This window comes from Mustela nivalis (genome assembly GCF_964662115.1).
Source record: "Mustela nivalis genome assembly, chromosome: 7".
Taxonomy (NCBI): Eukaryota; Metazoa; Chordata; class Mammalia; order Carnivora; family Mustelidae; genus Mustela; species Mustela nivalis.
The window spans coordinates 104,948,767-104,965,384 of record NC_139026.1 but is presented as its reverse complement, the minus strand read 5'-3'; the positions used below and the strand labels follow the sequence as shown (position 1 = coordinate 104,965,384).

Genomic DNA, 16,618 nt, shown 5'->3' with positions numbered 1-16,618 from the left:
CAGAAACTCAAGGAGGTTTCTAAACAAAAGGAATTTGAGAAGGGTTGGAGAAATAATGAGAAATGCAAACTTGACCCAGAGTTTCTCTTTCTATCTCCTGGGCTTCTCCCCTGCCTGTCCTTACATGTTTCCAATTCACAGGGACTGAGCAAGGCCACTGGAGCCATGTGCCTTACTCTTTAGATGAGCAGAGCTGGCGTGGTGTGTGTGTGGTGGGGGTGGGGGGTAAGGAGGAGTCCCAGAGCCATCTCTCAATCCTCTGTGTGCAAGGGGCCAGAAACAGAGCTCAGCCCAGAGCCTTGCCTTAGACACCCTGTGGGGGGCACACGGATAGCACTGGAATCATCAGAGGATGATTTATTCTGATCCCCTCACTCTAGAAGAGCAAACTGATGCCCAGAAGGTTCGGGGGAAAAAAAGGCTTGTCCAAGGTCTCACAGTGACTACCAGCTGGGGAGGGCCCCCCATCTTTGGAGTCCTCTTAACCCTTGAGTTTTCTCCCCTTGTCAGCATCCCTCTCCCAGCATGCTGCACACGCACATAGTCACACACTCCACACAATCACACCATACACACGCTCACACAGATACTCACATAGGCACACACACACGCACCATACACTCACACGCAGATGTATGGACATACACACCACACAAGATATCCATACAGACACACAGACTCACCACATGTGTGCACACACTTACCACTCACACACAGATATCCACAGAGACTTGCACACCACACACCCACACAGAAACACTCACAGATATTAACGGACACACATCACACACAAATATTTACACAGACATGTACACATAGACACACCACACACACATACACACAGATGTTCACACATACAGACACACACATTACACACTCACATGCAGATGCACACAACACACACAGATAGTCACATGGACACACACATTTATGTACATACACACAGATGTACATAGACATATACACAGACACACACAGGCATACTCTCACACACACACAAACACCCCCACACGCACACACTCTGCCCGGCCTGTTTCCCAACAACACATGCATTGGCTGGAATTCCTGCCCTCCCCATCTCTGAAGACCAAGGGTCACTGGCACCGCCCCCACCCACCCACTCTTAGAACGAGCCACAAATGGCCCAAATGATCAGGCCAGTTCTGTGGGCCTCAACAGCATTGCCAGAAGCTCCTTGGGAACCTGAGTGCTCCTGCCATCAGGCTTTCCTACGGTCCCTGATCTCTGGTTACCTGCATCACCAGCTTGATCACTTCTCTGGTGGGTGGGAAGAAGATGGAGCTACAGCGCAGATCTGGGGAATCACATCAGGGCGGAACAGTTTCTAACATGGATCGAGGTGTGCCCACCTCTGGGGCTACCGTGGTGATGTCTTGGGAGGGGACACTGACTCCCAGGCCCCCTGTTTTTCCCTAGTCAGGAAAAAGTGCCCCAGGCCATGGTCCTTTGAGTCAGCTGAAAAACCCTGTTCAGTGAAACCTTCTCCACCTCTCTGTGTCTGCCACCCTCATTCCCTCTCTCCCTCCCTCCTTCTCTTTCACATACACACGTGCTTGCGCGCACACACCCTGAAGCCTTGAACGGTAGAGCCGGGCTTCACACCCCTGCTTTGCCACTTCGCAGTCAGGCCCATGGGGACTGCGGCACCCCAGCTGGAGCACACCCTCCGGTGACTGGCAGCTCCCGGGGACCCCTCCCCTTCACAGTTCCAGCCTCAAGTCGTCAGCAGTGTGCTGGCAGTGGTCCTGGAGGTCCATTTTAGATCTGTCCTCCAGGAATTTACTCAGACGCTTCCGGGCAGATTTCATGAAATGTCATCATTGAAACTAAGAAATGACACATTTAATCTGTATAGTTTTTTCCAGCTCTGAGTGTTTGCTTATTTTCACTATGTAACAAACCACCCCAAGCTTAATGGCATAGAATGCAACCATTTCACATCTCTCATGATTTTGTGGGTCAGGAATTCGGGGATTGCTGGGTCTGGTGATTTTTCTGTGCCGTGGGGCCTTACCAGAAGTTATGCGGTAGCATTCAGTTGGCTGATGGGCTGGTCTGGATTATTTGGGTCAGTTTTACTTGTAAGATTAGCGCCTTGACAGGGTCAGCTAGAAGACCATCAGGGGGTGCCTCTCTGGCATGGTGGCCTTGGAAATGTCACGTGACTCACACGGTAGCTCAAGTCTCCAACAACAGGTGCAAGATTCATGCCCTCTTAGGGCTGAGCCTTGAAAGTCATCTAGCATGACTTCCACTATACTAGAAGTCATAGGGACCACCACATAGTGGCCACACCGGCTACCCCCATATAAGGGGAGGGCACGTGGACATCACCTCTAGGCAGGAGTGGCCGCAATGAGAAGCTGTTTTCAAACTAGCAACTTGCTTGTGTGTGATATCTGGCCCCAGTGTATTTTCTGGCTGTACTGTCTTGTAGACTGACCCATTTTTGATATCTGTTTTATCAAGAGAGCCTCTAAATACGCTTAAAGCTCTCCCAAGTTTCTAGCATTCCACATATGACCAGCTTTCCTCTGAGAGCACGTGCAGCCACACTCAAGGCTTGGAATCCCCAGAATCATAACAATGGTTGGAATTCAGAGAAGCTCTTCAGAAACAATGAGGTTTCCCAACATGATGGTCTTGGGGGTGTTGAGGCACAGGAAGACCAAAGGGAGGGAAAAGTCATCAGGGTAGACATGAGGCCTTCCAACAAGATGGCAGAATCAGACATGGAAAGGAAAATGCACAAAATCCCAAAGCCCTTGAGGAATGTGGATATCACTGAGGGATGGTGCTGATGTGACACAGATATTTGCACAAGGAAGCAGGGAAGGATTCTGCTTCTATAGGCTGCCTCTCTGGCTGGGTCAGGCTATGAGCACTCCAGCCCTCTCACACTGTCATGCTGAAGGTGCCATGCTGGCCCGGCTCACCTGGGACCCTTCTGCCTCTTAGGGAAGCCCTATAGGCAGTGAGCCTTGTAGACAGGTTTCCCTCCTGGTGTTCTTAAATATAGTGTCCTGTGTTGGTTCCAAATGAGCAGCATGGGGCTGGTCCTCTGGAGAGCTGGCTTCTATTTCTGGCTCTCCCACTAACTTGTTGCTTCATTCGGGGCAGGTCACTTTCCTGCCATAACCTTCCCAGGCTACGAGAATCCGAGTGGATTAGGATACGGGTGCCTGACTCCATAGCTTCAGAGAGACACAGACAAAATGGGGAGGACCAAAAAATGAGACCCGTAAGGAGAATCACTTAGTCTGATGAAGGAATGGCTCAAGGTTGACAGAGGATAATAGAAAAATAGAGTATTCCTGCTCGAAGGAGCCTTTAAAACGCTTCAGTTTGAGGGGCGCCTGGGTGGCTCCGTCAGTTGAAGCATCCAACCCTTCGTTTGGGCTCAGGTCTTGAGATCAGGCTTGGTCTTGAGATCAAGTTGGGCTCCACGCTCAGTGGAAGTCTGCTTGAGGTCCTCTCCCTCTGTCCCTCCCCCACACTCGTTCTCTCAAATGAATAAGCCGGAATTAAATATTCTTTCATTCAAGAATTCTTTACCTGGGATCTGTGGGCCTCTGGGTGAGGTTTCAGGGAGTCTGCACAGCCTCGAAAGTTTTCTGAAAAGTTTTCTTTTGTGCGCACGTGTATGCTGCTTAGTGGAAAGACGCTTTAGCTTCTGTCACACTCTAGATAGTGTCAATGATCCAGAAATGGTTAAAACCCCTGCTTTATTCCACCAGTGTTATGTAATATGATTCCTAACCAGGAGGGATAAAGCGTGCCCAGGTGAGGCTCAAGTGTATACTTCCTGTGGTCACAGGGACAGGGAAGATGGGACTGGTGTGCAGTAGATGGCGACCAGAGCTTCGTGTGTGGGGGACAAGGCCGAGCGGTGAAGAACTACCCTGCCCGAAGACCAGCGGCACCCCGTGGAGAAATATCGGGAATTGAGACCCTAAGACGAGCAATGACTCTCCCTTTGCCACAAAACTCATGGGTGGCAGAATTGGGTTTTATTCATAAATCAGAGCAGGAGACGTGCCAGGAGTCCATGTTATTTTATTTCTCCTTGCCAACTGCAGATACACTACAAAGAAAACCAAAGAACCAGGTATCTGCCTCACCTTCAAAATACCCAGCAATTTTTAAATAAAAAGAACCCCTGGGTTTTTGGTCTTCTTCACCATCAAATAAGGAGGGAGAGGAAAGAAGCATTTTACCTCTTGGGAAGCTGGGGGTACATCAAGGAGCCTGACAGCCCTAAGCAGTGTAGGTTTATCTTTCAGCCACTGCAAATTGGTGACACCAGGCTTAGACTGTGAAACGTACTCTTGACACTTCAGAGCCTCTGTCCTGCATGTCCCTTTCTCTAAAAAGGGAAGAAGCATTAATATAGCAGCATGGCACTCACTGCCTAGTTCACTGCAAGCAAGTGGCAGGTCACTTAGATTCTTCGGAATGAACTTGGAGGTGTGAGGCAGTGTTGGCTAGAAGTAAGGCCCATGGGGTTGTCCAGATGGGTTGAGACGCTGGCTCTACCCCTCCGTTGATGTGTGAGCTCAGACAACACGCCTTAATCCCTCTGAGCCTCAGTTTCCTCGACTGAGAAGTGGGGATAATAATCGTATCCGTGAGGATTAATTGAGATAATCCGTGTAAAGTGTCCCACAAAGTCCTTAGCATATGGCGCGGCTCAGTAAATGCTAGCTAGCCGTTATTACAAGCTATTATTATGACTGTGTCTGTGATTAAAGACAGCTTTGGGCTTGGAGTGTTGGTGCCAAAATTGCTTTCAGAGGACAAGCTCTGGGTTGGTTTTCTGTCTCGCCCAGCTGCCCAGAAAGAGAGCCGTAGACTGTTTGGGGGAGCGGAGTCATAATGTTTATGAAGTGCCTACTGCACACTCCGGTTTGGGTGGAAGATTGATTTTCAACATCCCAGCACCACTTCATAAGCAGGCGAGAAGAGGCTCAGGGAATCACACAGACATCTCTCCTGCCTCGGTTTCCTGGTCTGTCAGGGTGTTCAGATGAATGACGGTGGCCAGGGTGAGCGGAGGGGAGAGATGCCCAGAAGAGTAGAAGGAAGCCGTGGCTCTCGGAGTCTCCAGACCTTACGGTTTCCTGGAGAGGTGGTTCAGACCAACGAAAGCCCGGACCATTTGCCAATCCCTCATCCTCATGAAAGGAGTTTGGCTGTGGGGCCAGCGGGAAGCCTGAGGGGGAGACAGAGGCTGTATTTGACACAGGCCCGATCGCCAAGCCTGGAGGAGAAAGGCTGCCATCTGACCACACCGCAGCCAAGTCTTCATGGGGCCAAACCAGTATGGTTTGGGTTGATCCTGTTCTCCTGCCACTGCTCTGGTTGATGCACAGGGGTTTGGGTGTTGCCAAGGCAGCTGCGGTCTTGGTTTGGAAGAGGCATCCAGAGCGTGGATGGAAGTCGCGCTTCGGGATTTCCCTGAGCTTCCAGCTCTCGAGGTGAAGCCCACTTCTTTTCCTGCCATTTTGAGACTCATTCTTGGCTGGATGGACAAAATAAATAACTTATCATCATCATCGTCATCATTACTTATTATATTTATTAAAGAGCAATTACTCAGCAGCCCCTACCTTGTAGTAATACTAACTTAGAGCTAAAGAACTCTGCAGGTAGTGCTGATGTCCAGCTCATGAACCCAACCCCAACATGAGGCACAAATGTAAAGCAAAAAGGTTAATTTGGACAGTTCTTCTCTGATGCTGGGATTTTCATGTCAGCTGTACCCCTCAGCTGTCTATACAATGGAAGTAAGCTTCTCTTGTGTGTTTTCACACTCGGAAAACAGGGTCTCCCCCAATGCAGAAAACAAAACCAAAATCAAAATGTTTTAGGATATTTCATGACGCAATAATTTAGAAATAGCCTGGCTGTAATGTCTTGGGGACTACAATGTGTGTGTGTGTGTTTGTGCACACGCCTTGGTGCCCCCATGTGTGCACGTGTGCACGTACACACACACACAAGCCCATGCATGCACTTTTATGTGCAGTGGAGGGTGAGTGTTAGGGCCCAGAACAAAGAATACTAAATGTAACAATACATTATGGCCGGTAGATGATTGACTCAGATTTTCTCTGCAGAACCTTCCTTGTCCAGCCTCTGGCCATGAAAGGAGAGTTCAGTATGCAAAGGATAAAGTAAATCTGGATTTCCTGGGATTTGTGTTGGCATACGAAGCTCCTTTCAGATCTCTTTGCCAAGACAGGGCCACGCTAGAGGCTTCCGTGGCCTGGGGAACAATTGTGCTACCTTGCTCTTGGAGCTGCTGAGGCACACTGTTTTGACGTATGCCATACCTTCCGTCTTTCACTGCCTTGGGGCCAGAGTGGAGACTAAGCTTTGAACAATGTAAAATTCCTCTTCCAACAGCTGCACAAAGCAAACTCACAACTCTCAACTTCCATCTCAGGGCATCGAGCTTGGTTTTTGAATACGGACTCTTTGTCCATTCTGGAATCTGCCTTCCTCATTTTGGGGCTCCCAAAAGGGACCAGTTTCAGAAATTCCTTCCTGAGGGAGGTGAGGAAAACTTCTGAGGCGCTCTGATTTGTTTCATTTCGTTCTAGAATAAGCCTTCCCTGTTGACTGTGTGCCTCGTTCCCCCTGGGAAGCCAGCAGCCCCTGAAAGTTGAGGACCTTGTCCTATCCCAGATCTTAGGCCACATGTTGTCCCTGTCCCCATTTTTTGTTAAGTATTTTAACAAGAGGAACAGGAGAGCAGTCCATCTCCCTGCCTCTGCTCTCTCATGTTTGGACTGTGCCGGTGCGGTCTCCGCCCAGGGATCAGAGCTCTCAAATGAGGTGTCACCAAGTGAAGCATGGAGGGGAGGCTCTTCTTCCAATCACCGCTCACTTCCGGTCCAGGGGAACACAGAACATGCTGGTTGGCATCTTCTGGGCATAGCCATCCCCTTGCTCTCCAGTCCTGGCTCTGTTTCTTGCCCTCTCTGAAGCTCAACTTATGTAGTTTTCTGCTTTGTAAGACAGGGAACCTAAGAGTTGCCTCCACTCCAAAGGCGTGCTCAGAGTGAATGAGGTGGGATTTAGGAAAGACCGTAGGGCTATAGGGGAAGAAGCCAGGGCCGTGGAAACCCACACTGCCCTTGTCATGTGAGTTCATTTCTCCTTTACTCCTTGTAGCCCTTCCAAGTCGCTCTTTCCCTTCATCCCTTTACAAGCATTTCCCTCCCTTGTTGGTTTTGGATTCATCTTGCCCCCAGTGAGTTAACCTACGTGTTTCCAGTTTGAATCTCATCGTGCTATTTCCAGGCTGCCAACCCCCACGGGTGCTGGGGAGTAATTGGTCTGTCCTCGCCGGTGTTTGTAGCACCTTCCCTTTGAGCGTCATCTGTGCATTTTAATTAATCTGCCACTTTTTCCTCTCTCCTGCTTCCGGATCATTAATAAAGAGATTAACCAAAACCAGACCAATCCCCAGTGGAGGCTCCGCTGGGATCTCTCTCCCGGCGACCAGCCTTGTCATGGGTCAGAACATCTTCATATGGCCCCACTGACTAATTTTCAGGCCTCAGGACCTGGGTTCAGAACAAAGCCAATTTGAATTAATTTTGCAATTAAGATATGGGGAACATGCTTAGCCAGTCTTCTGTATGGCCTGAGTTTAATATTTCCACCACATTCCTTTCCTTTTTGTCATTCTACTTTAAATCTGTCGCTTTCCCACCTCTCCCCCTTTCCCGTCCCTGAATAAGATATTAGGGTTATCTGGCAGGATGTAGTCTTTTGAGCCCTTGACATTAGTCAGTGACCATGTCATAGCTGCAGGAATTCTCCAAAGAATTAGGCCCTCTGGATACAGCTGGACAGTGTCCTTGTTAACCCAGCCAGAGAAATGCATTTGCCTCCAGATATGGCCACACCAGAAATAATGAAATCTCTTGAATTTGCATATTAAAAACTTGGCACATTAAAAAGTGCTTCCCTTTGATCTCATGCCTCCTCCCTGAGGACAGCTAGAGCTCAGCCCCTATGCCTTATTTGTAAGTCACCCTGATTTCCAGCACTGGCGCCAACGCCAGGCCTTGAGATGGGGCATCTGGTGCTCCATCCACTACAACACATGGCCTTTGCAAGGATGGGTGACCCGCAGAGGAACGGGACCGAAGGGGGACAGGAGTTTGTTTACTTCCATGGCAAACACTCTCACAGGGAATATGGGCAGGAAGAAACAGGAGTGGTGGCCTCAAACCCTAGAAGCTCTGCCCAGAGCTGGGGATTCCTGGGGGAGGTGCTCAAACTCCCTGGTTCCAGCCTCAGAACTTGAACTTTGTCTGGAAATAAACTCTTTGGAATGTTCCAGAGCAGGGACAGACAGACCTCATAGCATAGTCCATAAGGGCATCAATTCCCGAGCCAAACTGTGATCAAATCCTGACTCTGATGCTTGTTAGCTGGTTAGTAACCATCTCCTGCCTCAGTCTCCCCATCTGAAATGGGAAATGTTAGTACCTACCAAGATTAGAGATTTAATGTATGTCGGTCCCTGGCTGATGTTCCCACTCCAACCAGGCTAAACCTTCATTCCACAAGTGGAGCAAGCAAGGGCTCCGGATCCACGATCAGGAGGAGACACATGTGCTGGGAAGCTAGTCGTGGAGAGGTAAATTAGAACTCAAAGGAGAGCACCCCAGGTGTTCATGTGTGACAGGACAGACAAGGGTGGCTGTGGGCCAGGTCCTTCCCACCTCACTCCCCACCCAGCTTTCTTTTCCATTTCAGCCGCTTTGCCCAAAAACCCTGTGTGTGTGTGTGTGTGTGTGTGTGTGTGTGTGTGTGTGCTGTAAACTGAGCCAGAAAGGAGAAATCAGAAATTGCTCTCTTTTGAGTATTTTGAGGGATGGTGAAACCTTGTAGGAATGTTGCTCCAGGGACTGAGAAAACACCATATGTGGGAAAGCATTTCTAAGTGAGGAAAATAGCATCTGCTAGTTGGTCAGGATCTTGGAAAACTCTGAGCAGGGGAAATGGGCACTGGGGAGAGTGTAGGAAGGGGGTTTTACTGAGGTCTTTAACAGGTCTTTTTCCAATTATAGCCAAGAAGAGCTGGGGACCATGGCCTACTTCAGAGCCAGGCCTTGTATTTTCTTTGGGAAAAAGAAAGCAGGGTTGAGTGGCTTCCAGACCAGGCTTGGCAGAAGAAGCCTCTGTGGGATCTCGGGCCAGTGAGCAGTGTCTTGGGCAAGTCTCGATTGTGGTAGGCACTCATTCACCAAGTAGACCTTGAGACTCTGCAATGGACCAGCTCTGTGCTAAGCAGAGGGCACTTGTGGATGAAGAAGGCTTGCCCCCCCCCCCAGCCAAGAGACGATATAAGGCCAATGATAACACAACAGAATACTTGGATGGGGTCCTTATTAACAGGGACCAAAAGAGAAGGACCATAGAGGTCCTTCTAAATTGAAAAATTCACTGACGTGCCTTGCCTGGGTCACGGCAGTCAAGCCGGAGCTGCCTTCCTTTCTTCTCTCCCCACTCAAGGGAACTAGCCTTCTGGAGAAAACCCATCCCAGATGATGGAGGGCAAGTTGCAGGCTTTGGTGACCAGAAGGACCCGGAGATCAGATCTAGGTTCTTACCCCCGGCCATATTCAGAAACACCACTTCACAGTTTCCCATGCATGTTTGCTTTTGCGATTTTCCTCTTCTTTGTGCTTCCAATAGGCAATAATCTTTTCTTCTCGCACAACTCGTGTAGCTGGCCTGAGATCCAAGCACTTGCTAGCAGTGGCATTTGGGAGAATGCTCTGTGTTGGAGCAGATTGCTGTGGGCTGTATGCGGAAAAGGAATTCCTGACTCCCGTTGCTTGGTACCTCGTACGTGAGTGTGGAGGACAGGTGTACAGCGACTCTGCAGCCACAGAGAACTCAAATTCACATTCAACGAATATTCCCAGGGTACCACTCCATGCCAGAGACTGTGCTGGGAGCTCTCACATAGATTTCATCGTTACCCGCCATGATAATGTTGCTTTTGCACAAGCCACATTTATTCACTGAGCTTTAGAACCAGGTGTCCTCTGTCATTCTCTGCCATAACTGAGGAGACTAATCTCAGATGACTCCCTCCATCGCCACCCTGGGCCTCAGTTTTCTTACTTATAAAATGAGGGGTTTACACGGGGTCCTTTCCAGCTTCAGACATCTGTGTTTTGGAGAGGTCAGGTAGCACCATTTCTTGGGCTTGCTCACTGTGAAAAAACTACAAGCAGATCATCAAGGGGATAGCCATAGGCACTCCTGCTGGGTTTTAATGCAGCCTTAAAAGTGGGTTAGAAACCCTTACCAGTCTGCACTTGATTTATTCCCCTAACTTATTCTCAAGTATCATGGTAAGGTTTTGGATTCAATGGTAAGGAACAGCAGAGCTCCAGAAATAAGTAGAGCCAATGCTAAGAGGCATTTGGAAATGTTCTTACATTATTAATTTTTCGTGTATGTCTCACCCCCACCCACAGTGGTGGCCTGATTTCTTTGTGTTGAGTTTCTGTGCTTGGGACCCGAGAGGAGCTGAGTTGTCTAAAAGAGTCAGGAGACCTGGGTTCTAATTCACACAATGCCTTGGGCTCCCGGAGGCAGGGCACAGTAAGGTGGGGTAGTAGGAGCCGTCCGCACTGGGACAGCATTGAGTGTTGTCCGGGCAGAAGCTAAAAACGGTAATAAAATCAACTACAAGTCATTCTGCTTTTAAGGATCAGCATACCCTGGCAATTTGGGGCCATTTCCATGATACAATGTTTCTGCCTGACAATCCTGACATCTCCCACTGCCCCATTTAGTTCCCACATTTCCATTTTTTTTTTTAAGATTTTTTATTTATTTGAGAGAAAGAAAGCATAAGTGGGGTGAGTGGCAGAGGGAAAAGCAGGCTCCCCGCTGAGCAGGGAGCCCGATGCCAGGCTCGATCCCAGAACCCTGGGATGACGACTTGAGCCAAAGACAGACACTTAACCGACTGATACACCCTGGCGCCCCTCATTCCCACAGTTCCTGGTTGCCACTACCCAGAGGAGGAAAGCAGGTCGTCACGAGAGACTTTTCAATTTGTGCATCCCCAGTGGGCTCTCCTTGCCCCCCAGACTGCTGCTGAAGTTATGGCTTCTGCCCACAACTCCGAATGTGTCTCCTCCCATGAAACGCTCATTGGGCTTTGCCCATCCCTCCCAACCCAAAATGAATTTCTACTCTTACCTTCATACAACTTCACCAAAATGGAACATTCTAACTCCTGCAGCCAGGGCTGGCTTCATGGGTGTGCCACCAGTGCCTGTCGTCCAAGGCCCTGCACCCCAGAAGGGGACCCCACACTCAGGGTTTAATGCCCTGTGGTGGTCATTTGGAAATTCTTAAGAATTTTATCTTCAAATCTGTGTTTTGTAAGTGAGGTCTGGTGGGACAATGGAGCATGTACGTGGGGGGCTTGGAGAGTTGGCTGAAAGGCAGTCGCCCCTCCTGCCACCACCCTGTCTCTAAATTGTCTCCTCACAAGGCCCTCCAAATCAGGTCGCTCTTCTGCCTTCAGCCCCTCTCCCTTCCGTCCCTACCTCTTTACACCCAGACCTCCACCTCCACCATGTGTTCAACGTGTGTTCACCATGTGTTCACCGTGGTGTGGACGCAGGGGGGAGGCACAGGCAGGAAGGGTCTCCTGGCCTTAGAGGAGAGGGAATCTAGTGAGTAGAGCAGGGAGAGCCCTGAGGCTGGTCATACCTGCCACCACAGCCAATCAGAAATATGCCACAGGAATGCAAAGGAAGTGATGGTTGCCGCATTGGGAGGCTTGTTGCTCTTTAGGGGGCTTCGTAGAAAAGTTCACTTTCCAGCCCAGCACTGAAGAATTAGTGTAATTTCAGCAGGAGAGCTGAGGAAAGCGTGCCAGCAGAAGGGAACAGCACGTGCACACGGCTTCTAAAGCTTGTTACGCAGCTTTGGAAGAGCAAATGGGCTGGGGCCCAGGTGTGCACACCCAGCCATAACCTGACAGAAAGGGCCACTAGGCCGGGAGGGCAGAGGACCCCTCTACCCTGTGCGTTTCTCTTCCTTCTTCAACCGCCGTTAGGTTTTCATCGTCTATTCAATGAAGGAGCTGGATTCAATGCTTTCTTTATACAGCTCTTCTACACCTGAAACCCTTTGCTTCCGAGTTCAGGCCCCAGCCATAAAGACTCTCCCCTTTGCATCCCCAGTCCACCGGCCCCATCCATCTATCTTCCTGTCCGGGGCCCCTTGTCACTCCCTGGCTGGTCAGTACATCGACTCTCATTCTCTCTGGGAGCCCCCCTCTCTGTCCGTCTTTGATCTCTTTCCCTATGAGCAGGTACCCTGTGTATTCTTTGCTTACAGTGGCTGGGCTTTGGGAGGATTTAATAAATTGTTTTCTGATAGACTCTTCATCCCAAATTGCTTTATTGCAGCTGTATTCCCTTTGGATAGGGGAGAAAGGGCATGCAATTCTAGTTGCATGCATGCTGTACATTTTGTGTTCAAGGTTCGTTTTGTTGGGCTGCAACATTGAAGGAAATGTCAATTATATGCAGAGTGGGAGGGAGAGTAGTTATCCTGTGGGAACCACTTTCTTAGGATAATGGGATTCTTGGAGCAGTCTCTAGGGGTGGGCAGTGAATCTAGAATCCTTCTCTCAGCTTTGACCTTGAAGGAGTCTGTTGTCCGCAAGAGTGGTTCCCATGGAAGGAAGATGATCCCCTTATCAAAGAGGTGGGCCTCGAGCCAGGAGGAGGAAGTTGGAGCAAAGTGCTCGCAGCATTGCTGGCCTTTGGGGACAGGAGAGCAGTACTTCAGACAAGATGGGGAAAGAGGCCGCATCTGGAAGTCCCGGGAGCAAGTTAGTGTGGGCAAGCTCAGACATGGGTACCTCGTAAGCAGGGTTGCTTCTCTGATTCCTGTGTCTCTCTTGTTTATTTCCCTTCTACGTTCCCCCTGGATTTACTAAAGTCTCTCGGCAAATACCAAAGGTGAACCAAGGGAAGGGCTTTTATTTTCCATGCTTAGGGCCTTAAAGAGGAAACCGTGAGGCCCTGGGGGCCAGTGAAGTGATAGCAATGGTAACTAAGGTTTGGCTACCTCATGGGGGTGGTGTGGATCAGAGAGCAGGTGGAGATCGCTCCTGCTGCCAGCCCTCCCAGCCTGAAGAGTCTCTTTCCAGCGCCAACCTTCGGAAAAGCTGGGCTTTGCTCTAGTGAGGGAGAAACCAGCCAGAAAGGTATCTGGAGATCAGCCCTATAATCCCATAAGGACCCAACGGAAACCGCGTGCCGAGGTTCTGCTCTGGCAACAGAAGGAGAGTGCGGACGAGTTCAAGTTCCATTTAAATAAGGAGATACCAAAATGAAAATGTAACCCCCAAAGGAAACATTGTATACAAAGGGGGGAAAAAATGAATCCACAAGGAATCTTGCTGTTCCGGGCAAGTCCAGCCCATTAACCTGAGCTGGCTGTTGCTATGCTTCCAAGTCCTGCAGGTAGTGCTCTGCTGGGGAGGGGTCTCTGGGAAGCCGTTGGGGGCCCTGGTGAGGCATGTCCTTCGGCGAGCTCAGCTGGGCCCTCTCCCAGAGCGCAGGGCAGCCCCCATGTTCATGACCAGGGTGGGGGACCAGCTTCCCAGACATGGTCTGGCCAGAGATGAGCCCGTGCAGATGTTGCAGTGCACAGGCAGGTGACCCGTCCCCAGCCTCAGGGTATTCCTTCCAGAGACCCAGAAGCTGCATCAGGTGTAGGGGAGGGCGGTAGAGCTATGTTCCTTAAGACCATTCGCAAGTCTGTTCCTGTTGCTAAAAGAATGCAGATATGCCTTCATAGTTCTCAGGTACAGCTTCACATTTTGCCAAGTTGGAGTGGACTGTGATCTTCTCGGGCTCAGGTGATATTTAAAGAAGCAGCCGGACAACATCTACACACAATAGAAGTCTGCAGATGCCGTGGGGGGCTTCTGTCTAGGAAAGAGGGCGGAGGCAGAAGTTCTAAGTGTGAGTCTGCTCCTCCCTCTGCTTTGGAGACTCTTGGCGACCCAGGTCCTGTGGAAAACCCTAACTCTTCCACACCAAAGACCTCTCCACTTATGTTTTTGGTTTATTTAGTTTAAAAAAAAAAAAAAAAAACGATCTTGCCTTCTGTCGGCTCAGGGGCACGAGACACACAATGACATGTGCGCACACGCACCCCTCTTTCCCTAGCACACAGCCGCCACGCTACAGGAAAGATTACTGGGGGAGAGGCAGGTGAAATTCTAGGGGTGGGGGAAGGTACTATTAGATATTCAAAGGCGGTATTTCCCAAGGAGAGAAATCAACAACCCTGGTCTCCCGACATCAGAGAGGAGCCTGGTCGCTCTCGCAGGGTTGCTCAACCCACAGTGACATGGACTGAGCTGCCACAGGCTCCCATTAACACCTGCATTTCCTTTTCAGATCTTACAGGTGAACAAGGTGATGTCCATCTTGTTTTATGTGATATTTCTCGCGTATCTCCGTGGCATCCAAGGTAACAACATGGATCAAAGGAGTTTGCCCGAAGACTCGCTAAATTCCCTGATAATTAAGCTGATCCAGGCAGATATTCTGAAGAACAAGCTCTCCAAGCAGATGGTGGACATTAAGGAGAATTACCAGAGCACCCTGCCCAAAGCAGAGGCCCCCCGCAAGCCGGAGCAGCGAGAGCCCGCCAAGTCGGAATTCCAGCCAGTGATTGCAACGGACACGGAACTGCTGCGGCAGCAGAGGCGCTACAGCTCGCCCCGGGTCCTGCTGAGTGACAGCACTCCCCTGCAGCCCCCTCCCTTGTATCTCATGGAGGATTACGTGGGCAACCCTGTGGCCGCAAACAGAACGTCACGGAGGAAGAGGTACGCGGAGCACAAGAGTCACCGAGGGGAGTATTCCGTATGCGACAGCGAGAGTCTGTGGGTAACCGACAAGTCATCGGCCATCGACATTCGGGGACACCAGGTGACAGTGCTGGGGGAGATCAAAACCGGCAACTCTCCCGTCAAACAATATTTTTATGAGACACGATGTAAAGAAGCCAGGCCCGTCAAAAACGGTTGCAGGGGCATTGACGATAAACACTGGAACTCTCAGTGCAAAACGTCCCAGACCTACGTCCGAGCACTGACGTCAGAAAACAATAAACTTGTGGGCTGGCGATGGATACGGATAGACACCTCCTGTGTGTGTGCCTTGTCGAGAAAAATCGGAAGAACATAAATTGGCATCTCTCCCCATATATAAATTATTACTTTAAATTATATGATATGCATGTAGCATATAAATGTTTATATTGTTTTTATATATTATAAGTTGACCTTTATTTATTAAACTTCAGCAACCCTACAGTATATAAGCTTTTTTCTCAATAAAATCCGTGTGCTTGCCTTCCCTCAGGCCTCTCCCATCTGTTAAACCTTATTTTGTGACCTGGCTCTCGGGAGCCGCTCTGTAAAATCTATGTACACCAGTATTCTGCATTCAGTATTTGTCAAGGCCATGACTGTCGTTTTAGTAAACTTGTTAAAATCAGATGCTGTCAGAGTTGTGTGTAGACACAATGATGCCCACCCCCTTTCTGGTCTACTTCATGTTTGATCAGTTCACTAAATGCCCTGTTGGCACGTCCCCTGGGATGACACACAGTAGCTTTGAGCTCCACGCTTCATTCCCGCCAGCAAGTTCACTGTCAGGGACTTACTCTCCTCTCTCGGCTGTTGCTTTTGCCAGTTAGAACTCTAATTTGCTCCAAGGTTACAGTCCCGGAACAGTAACAACAATCCTGGCAATTTTAGTTTTGGAAGTCTCTTTTCAGCACATTTGTTGTTTTGGGTTTGGGGTTAAGGGTTGGATTGGGCGGGGGGTGGGGGGCGGGCTATGGCTTTTGTTTTGCTTTCTGTAAGTGGTTTTGATCCATTTAGGCATATAGGAAAAAATGTTTTAACTATTTGTAACAGAATAATTGAATGGTTACCCAGAGGCCAGCTGAAACGGATCATGAAAAATCTACAGACAGAAGAGAACTTCCTCATTTGAGATCCTCTGGGCACATGGCCTCCTCCCTTCTCTGGGGACCCCTCCCAGAGCTGCATGAGGAATTGGAAAATGCTCATACTTCAGAGTCAGACCTGGGTTCAAATCCTGGGTCCTCCCTTCCTTGTGACTGGGGGAGAGGCTTTGAAGGCTCTCCAAGTCTAGGGTTCCTAGGGCTGGAAAGTCACTTGGGGATTCTGCTAACTCAAAGAGCTGTCATAAGGTCTCAGTTAAATTGTCACTGTGGACTTCCTAGCATAGGGGAGGCATTCCAGATCGATCCTTCTCCCTTCCCTTCCTCTTCTTTCTTGGCTATCGTATTCCTCTGTATCATTTTTGGTGGGTTCATCATTCTGAGAGTTGTAAGTTCAAATGGAAGGAAGGTGATCCTGAGTCCCAGAGGGATCCCCGTGGTGAGGGCCACACCACCTGAGGAGGCAGGCCCAAGGAGGACACAGTGGCTCCTACAAGCCCTACCCCACTGGGAAGCAGACTCTCCCCCTGGTCCT

At 49.7% G+C, this 16,618-nt stretch overlaps 1 protein-coding gene across 1 annotated transcript in view; it reads left to right on the top strand.

The window, feature by feature from the left end:
* NTF3 (neurotrophin 3) overlaps nucleotides 1-15,608 on the top strand; it is a 67,492-nt gene extending 51,884 nt beyond the window's left edge. Inside the window, exon 2 of the mRNA XM_082738233.1 lies at nucleotides 14,502-15,608. Coding sequence (XP_082594359.1) covers nucleotides 14,502-15,296 — 795 coding nt within the window. The 3' untranslated portion in view covers nucleotides 15,297-15,608. The remainder of the gene's footprint in view (nucleotides 1-14,501) is intronic.
* The last annotated feature ends 1,010 nt before the right edge of the window (nucleotides 15,609-16,618 follow it).